Raw genomic sequence first — 17,196 nt, forward strand, 5'->3', positions numbered from 1 at the left:
GTCACCCACAGCAGCCATCAGATCTACCATGACGGCTGACACCAGTACTCCTGAGCAGGTGAGAAGCAGCAGGAGTGACAAAAGAACACCCTGAAAGGCTGGCACATGCCAGAATCCCACCTGAAGGCCAGACTGCAGGGACGAGGACAGACTTTGTTCCAGGTACACTAGAGGCTCACCTTGAACTGCCCACGCACACCTGGTAAGGAAACTTTGACCTTAGGAAGGAATACCACACCCTAGAAACTAGGAGTAGAGTTCCTGTAACTCCCTTTACGCTCTCCAGGCATGAAGTCTAAGGCATTTCAGTGACATCACAAAAGTCTTCCATAAATCCTCAAAAAAGCATACAACTCTAGAGAAATGTACACGAAAAATGTACTCTCTCACTTAGAGCAAGCCACTGAGGCATGACGCTATAGATTATCTTCAAGGAATCTTGAAGTCCAGGATGAAGGATGAATTCAATACACAACTGAGAAGACTTACAGCTTGCCTAATGTCACCATTAATCCACATATGTTCTGGACGTGCAAATGAATTCCATATCAACGTAATGAACATGATTAAGAAAGTTACTTCAACACACTCAGAAGGAGAACAGAAAAGATGTTTAGATCTCTACCAGAAAAAGAGTTCGCCTCATCCATACAGATAAAAACTAACCATTTCTCTAGTTCATTCCTTGAGACGGATTTCATAATGCATCCTCAGACTGCATCAATGCCTTCCCCGTAATCATTTACACAGGATTCCCCTCTATTCATACCAACATGTTATATTTATTTTGGGAAGTGGCTACCATGAAGGTGGTTCCATTTATTTTTGATTATTCTACAATATCTGATTTTCTTTTTCTTTCGCATGAAACCCACATGCTTTCATGCCTACAGATGAATTAACACATTCATTTGACACCAGGATCCTCACTTTATTTATAGTCAGAGTAAGTTGCATGGAAGTTGCTGGGGGCAGCAACACGACACCTCCCCAACCTGCAAACAAGCCCTACTTACCCAGCGTGAGAGAAGCCTTCATAATTTGATGGCTGATGCTGGAAAGGGCCTTCTTTCTGATTTCCAGACTTTAAATAACAGGATTTAATCTCCCCTGCAAAAGTTTAGCAAAGAACGTTACACAACTGCTTGTATATGGTCATTTCTGGGGATACTTTTTTCAAGTTAGAGGAAACTAATTTTGAATGATTTTAATAATAATTGTTGGCAATCTAAGCCCATTCTTTGTATTTCTCCATAGAAGGTATAACTTAACTAGGAAAATCTGAGGCATCTCTCTAATAATATGCTTAGAGAAGTTGGATGCAGTTACTTTTTTTTCCATTGAAGTATAGTTGATTTACAATGTTGTCTTAGTTTCAGGTGTACAGCAAAGCAATTCCATTATACACATACATCTACATATTCTTTTTCAGATTCTTTTCCATTATAGGCTATTATAGGATATTGAATATAGTTCCTAATGCTATACAGTAGGTCCTTGTTGTTTACTTATTTTATATATATAATATATATAATAATATAACATTATAATATTGATATAATACATATAATGTTTATTTATTTATATAAATATATATAATATATAATAAATATATTTATATATAATAATTTCTAGAATCATATAAACATAATATATAATTACATATAATATATAATATTTTATATATAATTTATTTTATATATATAACATATAACAGTATACCTGTTAGTTCCAAATTCCTAGTATAACCCTCCCTGCTTTCCCCTTTGGTAAGCATAAGTTTGTTTTCTACCTCTGTGAGACTGTTTCTGTTTTCTAAATATGTTCACTTGTATCCATTTTTTTAGATCCCACATATAAGCGATATCATATGACTCAGTTACTTATTACTTAATTGCTTTTCATCGATTAATTTGCACCATCTCTAATCTTCTTCTAACACATTCTTTTCAATGCATTTTTTGGTATACTTTCTTCATATGTCAGGATGATCTGAGCATGCTGTAACTGAGGTTTTGTCTTTTTTTTTTTGGTATCATGCACAAAAAGAGGCTTATTAAATGTATGGTTTTGATAAGTGGACTACATGAGGCCATCTCTACCTTTGAATTTGCAGATAAGCACTGGCATAGATGCTGACTGGAGTGTCAGCCTGGTAATGAGGGAAAGCAAGAGATGGAATTAATTTGCAGAGTTAAATTAGCCTGCTAAAGTGGTTCAGGGTATTGAGGTGTGAAAATCAGTTCACTTTGTAAATGTAAACAGTCTCTCCCCATAAGAAGTTTTAACTGTACTTTCTTCAGGTGACAGGGGAGCATAATTAGCCTTGTCTGTTATGAGTAGTTGCAATGCATTCCACAGTGCTTGACTTCAACTTGAACGCTGTCCTACTAAGAAAAGCACAGATAGCGACAACCACAGCCCCTCTGGAGGCTTGGACAAAAGTGATAATGTTGCTCTTTATAACATAAAAGTCTCTTTGTATTTCTACAGATGCAAAAGCACTTCAAACTATAAATTATTGACCTATAGAGAGACGTAACACATAATTCATTACCCAAACCAGGATCTATTTGAAAGTAGAATGTGCGTGCAAGGGTGTGAAGTCACTTCAATCATGTTGGACCCTATGGACCGTGGCCCACCAGGCTCCTCTGTCCATTGGATTTCCCAGGCAAGAATACTGGAGTGGGTTGCCAGGCCCTCCTCTAGGGGATCTTCCCAACCCAGGGATCAAACCCACATCTCCTGTATTGGCAGGTTCTTAACCACTAGCACCACCTGGGAAGCCCTTGAGAGTAGAATAACCAAATATTAACTGATCTATAAAAAATTTAACCCAAGACTCATCCTAGAAAAACTAGTATCTATATCTCTTAATCAAAGGAACCTTGAACTTCCACTTAATGGTTTTTTCTTTCTTTCTCCCTTCCTTCCTCTCTTTTTTTATTACTTTTAATCTTTTTGAAACAAGGCATTAAAAATATATCAAAGTCAGATTTCAACATACATCCAATAAATATTTATTAGGTGCTGGACATTACCTTCCTTAAATTTACAATTGTGAAAATGGGGAGAATGTCAGTAATCAAATTATTATAAGGCAATAAACACTGGGCTTCCCCAGTGGTTCAACAGTAAAGAATCTGCCTGCAAGGCAGGAGATTCGAGATGTAGGTTTGATCCCTGGGTAGGGAAGATCCCCTGGAGTAGGAAATGGCAACCCACTCCAGTATTCTTGCCTTGAAAATCCATGAACAAAGGAGCCTGGCAGGCTACGGTCCAGGGGGTCACAAAGAGTCGGACACAATCGAAGCAACTGAGCACTCAATAAACAACTAGAAGCTGTAACAGTCTCAAAGAAGGAAATGGACAGGGTGTTGAGAGAGCAAAAACACAGGTGAAATTTATTAAGCCTGGGAAATCCAGGAAAGGTTTTCCTGAAGAACCTTCTTTAGAATTGAGATCCGAAGGATAGATAGCATGATGCAGGCATAGGGACATGGTATACACAAAGGCCCCGTGGCAGAGGGCGCACAGCCTGTTCTAAGGACATTGTATGTGAGCAGTCAGCACTACGCCTTCCTGTTCCAAAGTCTAATACAGGTACCCCTGCTTTTCAAAAGTCCACTTTACGCCACTTCACTTTTCACAGAAGATCGATCTTAGTACCTATTTTGCTAACAGAAAGAAATCCGGAAATGAGTTCTCCTTATAAAAGGCTAAAAGTAAAAACAGCATTCAGTCTTTGTTCTGCAGTGAGCTGTAGAGCCAGCTCACACCCTAAGCAGTAAGAGTAGCATCGCCAGGCTCCCACCCAGCATCTCAGCATCAAGCCATCATGGCTTTGCATTGGAAGCATCTGTGTATTATACTGATACATTTTTTGCACCCCTGGGTAACTACTTCTTCACTTTATACCAACAATCCCCAACCTTTTGGCGACCAGGGACCGGTTTCGTGGAAGACAATTTTTCCACGGACCGGATAGGGGGTGGTTTCAGGAAGATTCAAGTGCATTATATTTATTGTGCACTTTATTTCTGTTATTATTACATCAGCTCCACCTCAGATCATCAGGCACTAGATCCCAGAGGCTGAGGACTTTACATCATTTTAGTTTAGGAAAGGTTTCACAGGACCCTTCTACTTTCAGATGGCTGGTAAACCTGTCCTCAGGCTAAGAGACCACAAGGGACTTGAAAAAGCTGCCAGCTTCCCCCCTCTACATCATGAGCAAAGAGCTCTAAAGACTTACCATGTTCATCGATGAAGACATGCATCGCATCCACGGACATCTCGTCTTGCACCGACGTTTCAGGCCCACTGATGACTTGCAGCACAGAACTGTCTTGTTGGGAAGTCACCCTGTAGATTATTTGCCTTTGTCTATTGCCCTGGAAACTTAACATATACAAAGGTTTCAAAAACAATGTGGAACACCTCCTTATCCCTAACAACGCATTAAAAGAAGCAGCCAGTGAATGAGACTGTACCGGCACGAAGTTATACGAGTAAGTTATCCTTACAGGGTTGGGATCTTGGCAGGCTCAGTGAGCCCAGGGCTGGTGCTGGTGTGGTCTTGACTTTGCACGTCTGGTTTTCCTTGTTTGGCAATAGATCCACTGGGTTTCTCACTTTCCAGGATTTCTTCCTTTTTCTCCTGGGAGCAGTTATCTGAAAAATATTGCTTTATGTATTAACATAATACTTAATAAGAAATTAAGGTGGAAATACGTGGAAATAAGTTACCAAACTGCTGCTGCTGCTGCTAAGTCACTTCAGTTGTGTCCAACTCTGTACGATCCCATAGACAGCAGCCCACCAGGCAGTAAGAATAAATAGAAAAATGTAAATAGCTCCTATGAGGACTTCCCTGGTGGTCCAATGGTTAAGACTTCACTTTCCAATGCAGGGGACGTGGGTTTGATCCCTGGTCAGGGAACTCAGATACCACATGTTGCAGAGCAACTTCTCTAGCCACAGCTAGAGAAGCCAATGTGCCACAAGTACTGAAACACATGTCTAAAGACGCACATCAAAGGCCATCTTCAAGGTCACAATGTCTTCTGTATTCCTATGACCAAAGATGCCAATAGCTATGTTCTTCTGTATAAATGTTCACCTGAGAGAAGAACATGATTGTGTGGTTTGAACCTACAGACTCTTTCAAAGCATGACATTCAGAAAGCCCACTAAGATCTGCCTTAAAAAGTAAAATGATGCTAGCTTCCCTGGGGTCTGAATCCCATCACCATGTGTAAAACAAAGTTTTTCCTTAGACTTGAAGTAATTAGAGAAACATTGCTGGCTTCCATGTGAGTCCTGAAGAAAAATATTCCCAGTGCATCTGTGAAACGATTAGAATTTCTTTGGTACAAAAATGTTTGCATTTCATTTGACAGCTTGTCAAGATAGATGTTTTCACAGTTTTCAAGAAACACATCTGTGAAAAAGTGCTATCATAACAAATAGCTTTACCAGTGATCATGTTGCATAAAAACTGCAGGGAGACATGTTTAGACAGCTCTACCTGCTAACACTACATGTATGTGGACTCATTCATTCATGTCGCTTTTAATACTTTAGTCTCTCCTTCTCTTAAATGGGCACATAACATATGCCAACCTATGGGCTACTTTGGGGCTTCTCTGATAGCTCGGTGGTAAAGAACCCTCCTGCCAAGACAGGAGATGCGGGTTCAATCCCCGGGTTGGGAAGATCTCTTGGAGAAGGAAATGGCAACCCACTCCAGTATTCCTGCCTGGAGGAAGGGAAAAAATCTTAAATTATTTCTAAACCCACCATGCTGATTCAGGAGCCAATATGATAGATATCACACTGGAATTTTCTTTAAGACATTTTTTTTAAAAAATGAAGTCATAATTTAGATGTTGTTTTATAACTGTTCTATTCTTAAATTATTACAAATATTTAATGATATATTCTTCTACATCATCCAAAAATGGAAGTTATCTTACATTAATACAGTATAATTTACTAAACTAAATAGAAAAGTTATAAAACAGATGTTTTTGGTGTTGGGTTTTTTTGGATATGCTACAAGCATGTGGAATCTTAGTTCTTTGACCAGGGATCGAACCCACGTCCCCTGTAGTAGAAGCATGGAATCTTAAACACTGGACCACCAGGGAAGTCCCCAAAAACAGATGTTGTTTTATAACTGTTCTACTTATCTTAAAGTACTATAAATATTTAATGACATGAGATATTCTTCTGCATCATCCCCAAATGGAAGCTAAATAATATTATATTAACATAGTATAATTTATTAAACTAGACTCCTATTCTTACAAATTTAGTGTTTCCATTTTTCTATACTGCAGATATTAATAATTCTTCAATAATCATCTCCACATGCATTGATGATTATTTCCTTAGAAAGTCTAGGAGAAATTGACTATACAAATAGACAATAGCCATATAATATACATACAAATAGAACTCTGACCCGCAATTTACAGAACCAGCTCAGAAAAATAATCCATTAACTACAGTAACCAGCCCAGGAAACTAACATACTATGTACAAGTCACATTTGTCGTATGTCAGACCACTATTTCTAGCAAATGACTCAGGAAGCCAAATAATAACTCCTGCAACAATCAGCCCAAAATGGACAGGAATTGATTAATAACTGAGAGCTTCCCTAATTTTTATCCCTGCTTCCAATTGCAGAAATCCAACCAATCAGAGGAAGCCAAATATGCTCTTTTAACCAATCGTGTTTTTGCCTTTTCATACCATCCATGGAGTTCTTCAGGCAAGAATACTGGAGTGGGTTGCCATTTTCTTCCCCATAATAAAGGATAGAAATGGTAAGGACCTAACAAACAGAAGAGATTAAGAAGACGTGCCAAGAATACACAGAACTATATAAGAAATGTACTCATGAAACTATACAAGAAAGGTCTCAATGACCTAGATAACCACGATGATGCAGTCACTCACCTAGAATCGGACACCCTGGAGTGTGAAGTCAAGCAGGCCTTAGGAAGTATACTATGAACAAAGCTAGTGGAGATGATGGAATTCCAGCTAAGCTATTTAAAATCTCAAAAGATGATGATGTGAAAATGCTGCACTCAATATGGCAGCAAATTTGGAAAACTCAGCAATGGCCACAGGACTGGAAAAGGTCAGTTTTCATTCCTATCACAAAGAAAGGCAATGCCAAAGAATGTTCAAACTATCATATAATTGTGCTCATTTCACATGCTAGCATGGTTGTGCTCAAAAATCTTCAAGCTGGGCTTCAGCAGTATATGAACTGAGAACTTTCAGATGTAAAGCTGGATTTCAAAGTGGCAGAGGAGCAAGAGATTAAATGGCAAACCTTTGTTGAATCATGGAGAAAGCAAGGGAATTAAAAAAAAAAAAATCTACTTCTGCTTCATTGACTACACTAAAGCCTTTGACTGTGTGGATTACAACAAACTGGAAAATTCTTAAAGCGACAGAACTACCAGACCACCTTAGCTGTCTCCTGAGAAACCTTATGCAGGTCAAGAAGCAACAGTTAGAACTGGACATGGAACAACTGGTGGAAAATTGAGAAAGGAGTACAATAAGGCTATATATTGTCACCCTGATTATTTACCTTATATGCAGATTACATAATGCAAAATGCCAGGTTGGAGGAATCACAAGCTGGAATCAAGATTGCCAAGAGAAATATCAACAACCTAAGATATGCAGATGATACCACTATATAGCAGAAAGTGAAGAGGAACTAAAGAGCCTCTTGATAAGGCTGAAACAGAGAGTGAAAAAGCTGGCTTGAAACTCAACATTCAAAAAACTAAGATCATGGCATCTTGTCCCATCACTTCATGGCTCCAAAATCACTGGAGATGGTGACTGCAGCCATGCAATTGATAGACACTTGCTTCTTGAAGGAAAGCTATGACAAATCTAGACAGCATATTAAAAAGCAGAGACCTCACTTTGCCAAAAAACATCCGTATAGTCAAAGCCATGTTTTTTCCAGTAGTCATGTATGGATGTGAGAGTTGGGCCATTAAGAAGGCCGAGTATTAAAGAAGAGATGCTTTCAAATTGTGGTGTTGAAGACTCTTGAGATTCCCTTGGACTGCAAGGAGATCAAACCAGTCAATCCTAAAGGAAATCAACCCTGAATATTTACTGGAAGGACTGATGCTAAAGCTGAAGCTCCAAGACTTTGGCCACCTGATGTGAAGAGGTAACTCATTGGAAAAGACCCTGATGCTGGGAATGATTGAGGGCAAGAGGAGAAGAGGGCAGCAGGGGATAAGATGGTTAGAGAGCACCACTGGCTCAACGGACAAGAATTTGAGCAAACTCCAGGAGATAGTGAAGGACAGAGGAGCCTAGCATGCTGCAGTCCGTGGGATCACAAAGAGGTGGACAGGACCTAGTGACAACGACAATAATACACCAATCACATCAATTGCTATAATCCCACCTCTGGCTTCCCCAGGCCAAGAGCTTCCAATCACACCTGGAATCTTCCTTTTTCCCACTGCAAAGCTTTCTTCTCTGCCTGCCTCAGAGTTTCTGCCAGAATGCTGGTGGTTGACTCTTTTGTAGCAAGCTCTAAATAATAGCCTTACTTTTTCTCAGTTGAGCGGTTTTTATTTCCACAAAATAAAATAAAGCTGTATCAAAACAAAACAGAAACATGGTTTTAAAGGCTGTTGGTAAGTATGTGGGTTTCTATAGCCTCAAATTCTAGAATATCCCCAAGGCCTAAAGATAATCCTAAAGGCCTTTGTGGAGGCAACCTGGGTTGGAAATAAGACTACCATAAAGAGCACTGGATAACTACATATAAAAGAATGAGATTAGAACATTTCCTCACATCAGATACAAAAAGTAAACTCAAAATGGGTTAAAGACCTAAATATAACATCAGAAACCAAAAAACTCCTCGAATAAAACATAGGCAAAGCACTCTTTGACATAAATTGCAGTATTACTGTTTGCATCTGTTTCCTAAGGCAAAGAAAACAAATGCAAAAATAAAAAAAAATGGGACATAATTAAATTTAAAAGCTTTTGTACAACAAAGAAAACCATCATCAAAATAAGCAAACAACCTAATGACTGGGAGAAAATACTTGCAAATGATATGACTGACAAGGAATTAATATCAAAATATATGAACAGTTCATACAAATCAATAACAAAAAACAATCAACCTGATTAAAAAATGAGCGAAAGATCTGAATAGACATTTTTTCCAAAAAAGACATACAGATGGCCAACATCACTAATTACTGGAGAAATGCAAATCAAAACCACAATGAGATATCACCTCACATCTGTCAGAATGGCCATCATCAAAAATAAGAAATGTTGGTGAGGATGTAGAAAAAAAGGGATGTTGGTAGGAATGCAAACTGGTACAGCCACTATGGATTATGGAAGTTCGTCAAAAAACTGAAAATGGAACCCCTATATGACCTAGTAATCCTGTTCCTGGGTATTTATCTGAAGAAAACAAGCACACTAATTCAAATGATATACACACCCCAATGTTCAAAGCAGTATTATCTACAATAGCCAAGATACTCAAGCAGTCTATGTGTCCATCAACAGATGAATGGATAAAAAACATGCAGTATAAGTATTTACAATGGAATATTACTCAGACAAAAAAATGGAATGAAATCTTGCTGTCTGCAACAACATGGACTTGGAATTATTATGCTTAGTGAAGTAAGTCAAGAAAGACAAATACTGTAGGTTATAACATATATATGCAATCTAAAAAATAAAACAAACTAGTGACTATAACAAACAGAAATAACATAGATGTAGAGAGCAAACTAGTGATTATCAGTGGGGAGAGGGAAGGGAGAGAGGCAAGACTGGGATAAGGGATTAAGAGGTACAAGCTACTACATTTAAAATTAATAAGCTACAAGGATATATTGTACAGCACAGGAAATATAGCTAATATTTTATAACTTTAAATGAAATACAATCTTTAAAAATTGTGAATCATTGTTATATAATCCTGAAACACATATAGTATTGCACATCAACTATATTTTAATAAAAAAAATAAGGGAGGAGAATAAGTCACAGGACAATAAGAAGAGAAAATGTTTGGTAGTTTTTAAAAAATAAATTAAGAAAAAACCTTTGACCCTTCCTGGAATAGACATATAATCCACTCCAACTTCCCCCTCCCTGTTGTACCTACAAGTTCCCAACAGCCAAACCTGTTTCTTTCCAAAGAAAACCTCATAGCATCCACATCTCTTTGCACACCCCTAGATCTCCAACTCAATCCTGTTCTGATTAAATGTGGCTGGCTGAAAAGTTTAAGAGCAGAAACTTAAGTAGACAGACTAAAGAAACCTCACATAATAGCTCGAGGGGAAACTCAGAACAGACGGCTGAAATATCAAGTATTAAGACTTTTAACATATTTTCCTAATTGAATCATCACAGCAAATCTGTAACATATTATTATTCCTGCTTCCCTGAAGAAACTGTGACTCAGATGGATATGGTGAATGACCCACGCTCACACAGCTGGCACTGCAAAACCAAAATTTGGCCCTGGGCTGTCAAGTTCCAAAGCCAGGGATCTGTCCGCCCTACTCACAGCTCCCCAGAAAGACACACTGTCTGGCTCAGCACTATCCAATACAGTAGCGAGTAGCCACATGTGGCTATTTAAATAAAGTAAAATTCAATAAAATTAAAAACTGTATTTCTGCACAATCCCCATTTCAAGTATTTAATAGCTACAGTGGCCAGTAGTCACTGGTGGTGGCAGATACTGGATACTTCCATCACTGAAGAAAGTTCCACCAGACAATGCTGGCCTAGATCCATGAATCTTTATATAAACTGGAGGGTAAGCAATCCAAAGCTCACATCAGAAAGACGTCTAGTATCTCACAGTAACCAATGCGTTCTTGTACTGCCCATGTTTGTTAAGAAGTTTAACTTTCCTGTCCGTGTTACTTTATACACAAATCCTGGATACAGAGATGTAGTGAAAAGGAGAATACATTCAGTTTACATAATTTAAATATCCAAATATTGATGAAATTTTGTGCAAGAGTGGACTGATCCACTAGCAGGACAAGCTTTTTGAAGAGCACCAGAAAGACAAAAGGAACACGAACAAACTGCTGGGAGCTACCACCGTGGAGCCAAAAGGCCCTCTGACTCTCCCAGAGAACAGCCAATAGTAAAGGGGCAATCCTAGAATGAAGAAATGCTACAGACCCATGAACCACAACTCTCTGCAAGCAACCCTACTGTACAGATATGCTCTCAGAGATCTATGCAGAAATGATGGACTGAAAAATCAGAGCAATATTGACATTTAAAGTTAAAAGACTGTAGGGACTTCCCTGGCAGTCCAATGTTAGGACTCTGCACTTCCACTGCAGGGGGCCTGGCTTGGATCCCTTGTCAGGGAACTAAGATCCTTCATATCATGCAATTCAGCCAAAAAAAAAAAAAAGAACATAAAAAAAGACTTTGCAGAAACTTTAGTCTAGTAACATCCTTTGCCAGGGAAGAAACTGAGCTCAGAGATACTAAGTAACCTGAAAACGAAAGAATCTTATATTCATTCAGGAAATATAGTTTTATTATTTATGAGTGTTTACTCTGGAGCAACACCAAGATCAAAGCTCAGCTCCAGACTTCCTAGACTAACTTGGAAAACTTAGAGAAAACCACCTTTCCAGAAGGAATGATAAAAGGACCCATAACATAAGGTTATACGAGGAGCAAATGAGTGAAGCTGTATATAATTCACTCCATTATACAGGAACTGTATAATTTATTGTTCAAGCTGGGAACACTTTTGTGAGAGAGAGGTGGTGCTATTAATAATTTTGTTGGCAAAACACGTGTTAGCAAGAACCTTGTCGAACAAACCACCACAGATGGTCATCCTCGTTAATATCTGTAAAGGGTTTAGGACAGTGCCTGGCATAAATTCGGCTTCCATGGTGGTTCACATGGTAAAGAATCTGCCTGCAATGCAGGAGACCTGGATGTGATCCCTGGGTCAGGAAGATTCCCTGGAGAAGGAAATGGCAACCCACTCCAGTATTCTTGCCGGGAGAACCCCATGGACAGAGGAGCCTGGCAGACTACAGTCCAAGGGGTTGCAAAGAATCAGACACGACTGAGCAACTAACACTTTTACTGGTATATATTAAGGGTCATGTGTTATAATTATGTTTACAACTTGGGATAATTAGGAAATTCAGCATACAGGACTGTATAATAGAATTCAACAGAAAAATGGATTCACTTAATTTGCTTTACAATTCGCTTTCCCAGAATGCGTCTATTTTATAATGGAAGAGACATCCATTGAAGGCTCTCGTCACCATGGTAACATATAATTGCTTATTTCCTCAGAAAAAAATATTGCTGCCTTCTACGGAAGCCAAATCTTCATTACTATGCCTAAAATTTCCTGGAGGAAAGAGCCAGTTTTAAACTATGTTCATCACATAGCTTGCTTTTGGCACACTCAGCAAATATCAGTGAGGAGCCAAACAGCCAACAATCACACAATAGCTGTCCTGCTGTTTGCAAAGTCAAATCACAGAAAGCCAATGACAAAGAGAGATACTGCCTTCCTTGTATCAGCAGGACAGAAGAGATGCGGGATCCTACCTGCAGGAAGCCTGCTGTCTTTGTTCTGCTCTGTCGGCTCATTCCTTTGGTTAGATACCACTACCTTGGAAGTATTAATCGATTCTAACAAGGAGACAAATTCCAGGAAGTTGGATTCATTTGGTACTTGTCCTTCCTTGGCCTCTAGGTCAGATTTGGAAGTTGGCATTGTTTGTTCTTTATCATTAATAATTTCTGCGGAACTTTTGCTCAAGAAGACATCCGTCCCACTGTCCACGCTGAGGACCCGGGCATGTCTCTTCTCCTGGCTGGTTCTACAAGATGATGGATCAAGGTTGGCCTGGGCTTCTATTCCCACCTCAGACTCAGAGATCATGTTAGGTGTAGGTGGGGGAGTTGCACAGTGGTCTCCTGGGGAAGGACTGCGGTCCTGGGTGGCACTGCCCCCCTCCCCAGATTCATAGCCAGAACACGGATTGGAGGACACCTCCACCGTCAGTCTCTCTGGCGTCCTGCCGCTTCCATCGCTTTCGGGACACACCATGCCTACTGCATCCTCAGACAGCTGGAGGGTGATGACGGGAATTCTCATCTGCTCCACATTTGGGGGACCGGCTGCCCCTGGGGGAGCCGGCTCAGCATCAGACTGGAAGCCAGATCGCTGAGTACCAACCGCCTTGACGTGGAGTGAGCTTTCCAAGTCTGTCATGGAGTTGGGCGTACTGCTCATGGTGATGACAATCCTAATGGGTTCGTGCAGACTCAGCGGGTCGCCAGGTTGAGAAGTATCTATCAGAGTGACGGCGACCTCACTATCTGAGTCGTCCACGTCCTGGTTCAAGGTCAAGTCCACCTGCTGGGAAACTTGCTCCTGCTCAGGTCTGGCGATGACAGTGTTACACTGAGGGCAGCTGCTGCTCAGGCTGTCCTGAGGCGACTTGCTCTGCAACTTGTCCCTGATGGAGGCATAATTACCAGGCTCTGGAATCAAGACAGAATTCTCACTCCCCCAAGGTTGGACAGAAACGTCCGTCTCCAGTAAGTCGTACTGAGACAAAGACAGGTAGGGCAACTTCTTTACGGCTTCTTTGTCCACCAAGCCACCCTCAGATCTGTGGTGGAAGGGGGGCTGCCCCCTGCCCCCTCTTTCCTTCCCTTGATCGCTGATGCAAGTTTCTGCCACAACGGGTTTCAGTGGTATTGCTGATGTGGCAATGGTTTCCAGCACAGGTGCTTTAGAAGCAGGTAAGCTTTCTGTTTTGATAGCAGGTGAGGTAGATGACACTGGTGCTATGGGTTGGTCATCTGACAGAATGACACCTGAAATCAACAACAGCATCTTGATTCCCATCCAGAATGGATGAATGATGTCCCGGAGCAAGACCAAATAATAACAAATTATTATTATTATATATAATAACAATAAAAAATTAAAATAACACCAGCAACAAATGTGATTAGATGCTTATTTTTAAAATACCACCTCTGCTATGAAATTGTTCTTGAAATCTCTATATTTAAGATAATAATTCAGACTTTTAGCTTTCCCTCTTTTGTGGCCCTGGGAGTCAGACTCGTGCATACTCAGTTGCTCAGTCATGTCCGGCTCTTAGCAACACTATAGACTGTAGCCTGCCAGGCTCCTCTGTCCATGGAATTTCCCAGGCAAGAATACTGGAGTGGGTTGCCACTTTCCTCTCCAGGGGGATCTTCCTGACCCAGGGATCAAACCCACATCTCTTGAATTAGCAGGTGAATTCTTTACCACTGAGCCACCTGGGAAGCTTGGGAGGCAGACTAGTATGATTTAAACAACATATTTGCAAACAGAAAGATGCTGGCTGTGCTACTTACTAGCTACAGTACATTGCATAAGTTACTTAATCCTTCTAATCCAAGGCAGGGAGGCTCCAAAATATATGGTTGACCAAAAAGTTCATTCAGATTTTTCTATAAGATGTAGTGAAAAAACCCAAACAAACTTTTTGGCCAATCCACTACAGCACTTGACAAGCCAAAGCAGCTTGGATTTTATAATGTGACCTCAGCAGAAGTTTTTCAGTGCAGAGAAAGGAAGAGGTTCATTCAGGCCTCCAAAAGTTCTTTTCTAAGTCTTCTAAGTCTTGCTTCTCAGTGGTGCTAGTGGTGAAGAACCTGCCTGCTAATGCAGGAGACGTAAGAGACATGGGTTCAATCCCTGGGTCAGGAAGATTCCCTGGAGAAGAGAATGGCAACCCAGTATTTATACTTCAGTATTTTTTTGCCTGGAGAATCCCATGGACAGAGGAGTTTGCAGGCAAAGAGACAAGAACGACTGATGTGACTTCGCATGCACACAAGTCTTCTGAGGGCAGTCAAAAAACAATAAAATAAAATCTTAGCAAAAAAGTAAAATAAATATTTGGGGTGGGAGGATTAAAAGGAAATCCAAGAAACAAAATTTGTAAATTGAGAGAAATGCAAATACACAGAACACAATGTTGTTAAGTGGTTAAGAATCCGCCCTTCCAATGCAAAGGGCAAGAGTTCAACCCCTGGTAGGAGAACTAAGATCCCACACGCCAGGCGGTACAGCCAAAAAATTGAAAAAAAAAGCAAGTATGTGTGTTGATGATGAATTTACCTATTTTATATCAGCTATTATGAGCCTTATGAAAAGAGGCATATATTGGAGAAAGGACAATGAAATATGATCAATACAATATCACAGTCTGAATATAGATATGATATAAAAATTCTAATAAGAAATAATTACAATGAAGAGTTAAAGAAATGAAGGTAAAATATAAATATACAATCTTAGGTACAGTTCTAAATCTTAATGACTTCATTGGCATTTGGCTTTATAAAAACTACTTTGTGTTTCACTGAGGATAATGCTGTGATAAAATATTAAATAATGAGAATAAGCACTCTACCTCTGAGATCTTCCACTGTTTCCTGCGCTGGCAGGTCCTAAACAAATGAAAGAACAAAAATCACCCAATGACTCAGCTCCCTTGGTCACTTCCAGGCAGTCAGCAGACACAGAACCACCACCACTGTTTTTCTAAATGGCAAGTGAGGAAGAGACAATATAGTGTCCACTATATTGGACACCACATGTATGAGACAAATGGGTAGAAAAGATGGACACTAAAATATACAGAGGTATAGACATCCACCCAAGACCCCAGTGCTGTGATAAAGGGGAGTTTGATAATTAAGAAAGTAAGGAGATAAATAATGTGCTACTTTATACTGTAAGGAAGAGAGTCTAAGAAAGTGAATCTAGGGAAAAAAAGGGTGATTTAAGTGTGATTTCACGTGGAGTGAGGGAGTGGACTCCAGGGGAAGGCAGTGAAAATACGATGGCCGAGATGGACAGGGCCGGGGAAGGGCCGCACGGGTGTGCTTATGGGGTCTGGTCACGTGCAGTCCCAGCAGGGTAGGCGGACTGCGGAGGAGGCTGGTGGCTGTGCCTCCGTGTGATTAGGTGTTTATCTCATGGCCCAAGGGCGCCCCTCAGGTCACTGCTACCCAAAGGCAAGTATTGACAACCAGCGCATGTAAATTGCAGCCACTGCCATTGCACGCTTCCGGAATCAACAATACAGCAGCATGAAGAGAGTGAAAGAAAACAGATCACTAACCAGGAGCCCAGAAGAGTGATGAGAGTTTATGCTCTGTCCTCCGGAGCTGCCGTGGAGAGGAGGTGTGGAGAGGGTTCGATCAGCTTCTTTTTTGCCGCTGTTGATCTGTCCATTATTGCTAATCCAGCATGAGAAACACAGGGGTAATGATATTACAAAATTGAAGTATGGCTCTTTTGGCATTAGTCCCTAAATAATTGTTTTCCTTGTTTCCACTTTGTTAAATTCATGGTACACACAATTGAATAGTACTTGGCCATAAAAAAAGAATAAAATAATGCCATTTGGAGCAACATGGGCAGACCTAGAGATTATCATCCTAAGGGAAGTAAGTGAGAAAGAGAAAGACAAATACCATACGACATCACTTATATGTGGAATATAAAATATGACACAAATGAATTTATTTACAAAACAGAAACAGACTCACAGACATAGAAAACAAACTTATAGCTATCAAAGGGGAAAAGGAGAGAGATGAATAAATCAGGAATTTGGGATTATACACACTACCATCAATAAAATAAATAAACAAGATGCTACTGTATAACATAAGGAACTCAACTTGATATTTTGTAATAACCTATATGGGAAAAGAATCTGAAAAAGAATCACTTTGCTATACACCTGAAACTAATATAACATTGTAAATCAACTATACGGCCATAAATACATATACAAACAAAAAGGAAAAATCATGGTATACAAACTTTACTTTTAAGAGCTAATAAGGCGGGGCTAAGATGGCGGAGGAATAGGACTGGGAGACCACTCTCTCCTCCACAGATTTATCGAAAGAACATCTGAACGCTGACCAAACTTCACAAAACTACTTCTGAAGGCTGGCTGAGGACGTCAGGCTTTCACAAAAACTGCGCATTATCTTCAAAAGAGGTAGGAGAAATTATAAAAGATAAAAAGAGAGACAAAAGAG

At 39.9% G+C, this 17,196-nt stretch overlaps 1 protein-coding gene across 2 annotated transcripts in view; it reads right to left on the reverse strand.

Annotated features, from left to right (window-relative positions):
* The window catches only part of PCNX2 (pecanex 2), a 308,594-nt gene that overhangs the window by 259,971 nt on the left and 31,427 nt on the right, over positions 1 to 17,196 (reverse strand). For both annotated transcript variants that reach the window (XM_081570388.1, XM_081570387.1), the window contains exons 3-8: positions 16,263 to 16,380; positions 15,549 to 15,585; positions 12,670 to 13,950; positions 4,530 to 4,677; positions 4,259 to 4,404; positions 1,017 to 1,110 (exon numbers count right to left, since the gene is read on the reverse strand). In XM_081570388.1, coding sequence (XP_081426514.1) covers positions 1,017 to 1,110; positions 4,259 to 4,404; positions 4,530 to 4,677; positions 12,670 to 13,950; positions 15,549 to 15,585; positions 16,263 to 16,380 — 1,824 coding nt within the window. The remainder of the gene's footprint in view (positions 1 to 1,016; positions 1,111 to 4,258; positions 4,405 to 4,529; positions 4,678 to 12,669; positions 13,951 to 15,548; positions 15,586 to 16,262; positions 16,381 to 17,196) is intronic.

This window comes from Giraffa tippelskirchi, chromosome 2 (genome assembly GCF_054371585.1).
Source record: "Giraffa tippelskirchi isolate mGirTip1 chromosome 2, T2T-mGirTip1v1.2.pri, whole genome shotgun sequence".
In the NCBI taxonomy this organism is placed as follows: domain Eukaryota; kingdom Metazoa; phylum Chordata; class Mammalia; order Artiodactyla; family Giraffidae; genus Giraffa; species Giraffa tippelskirchi.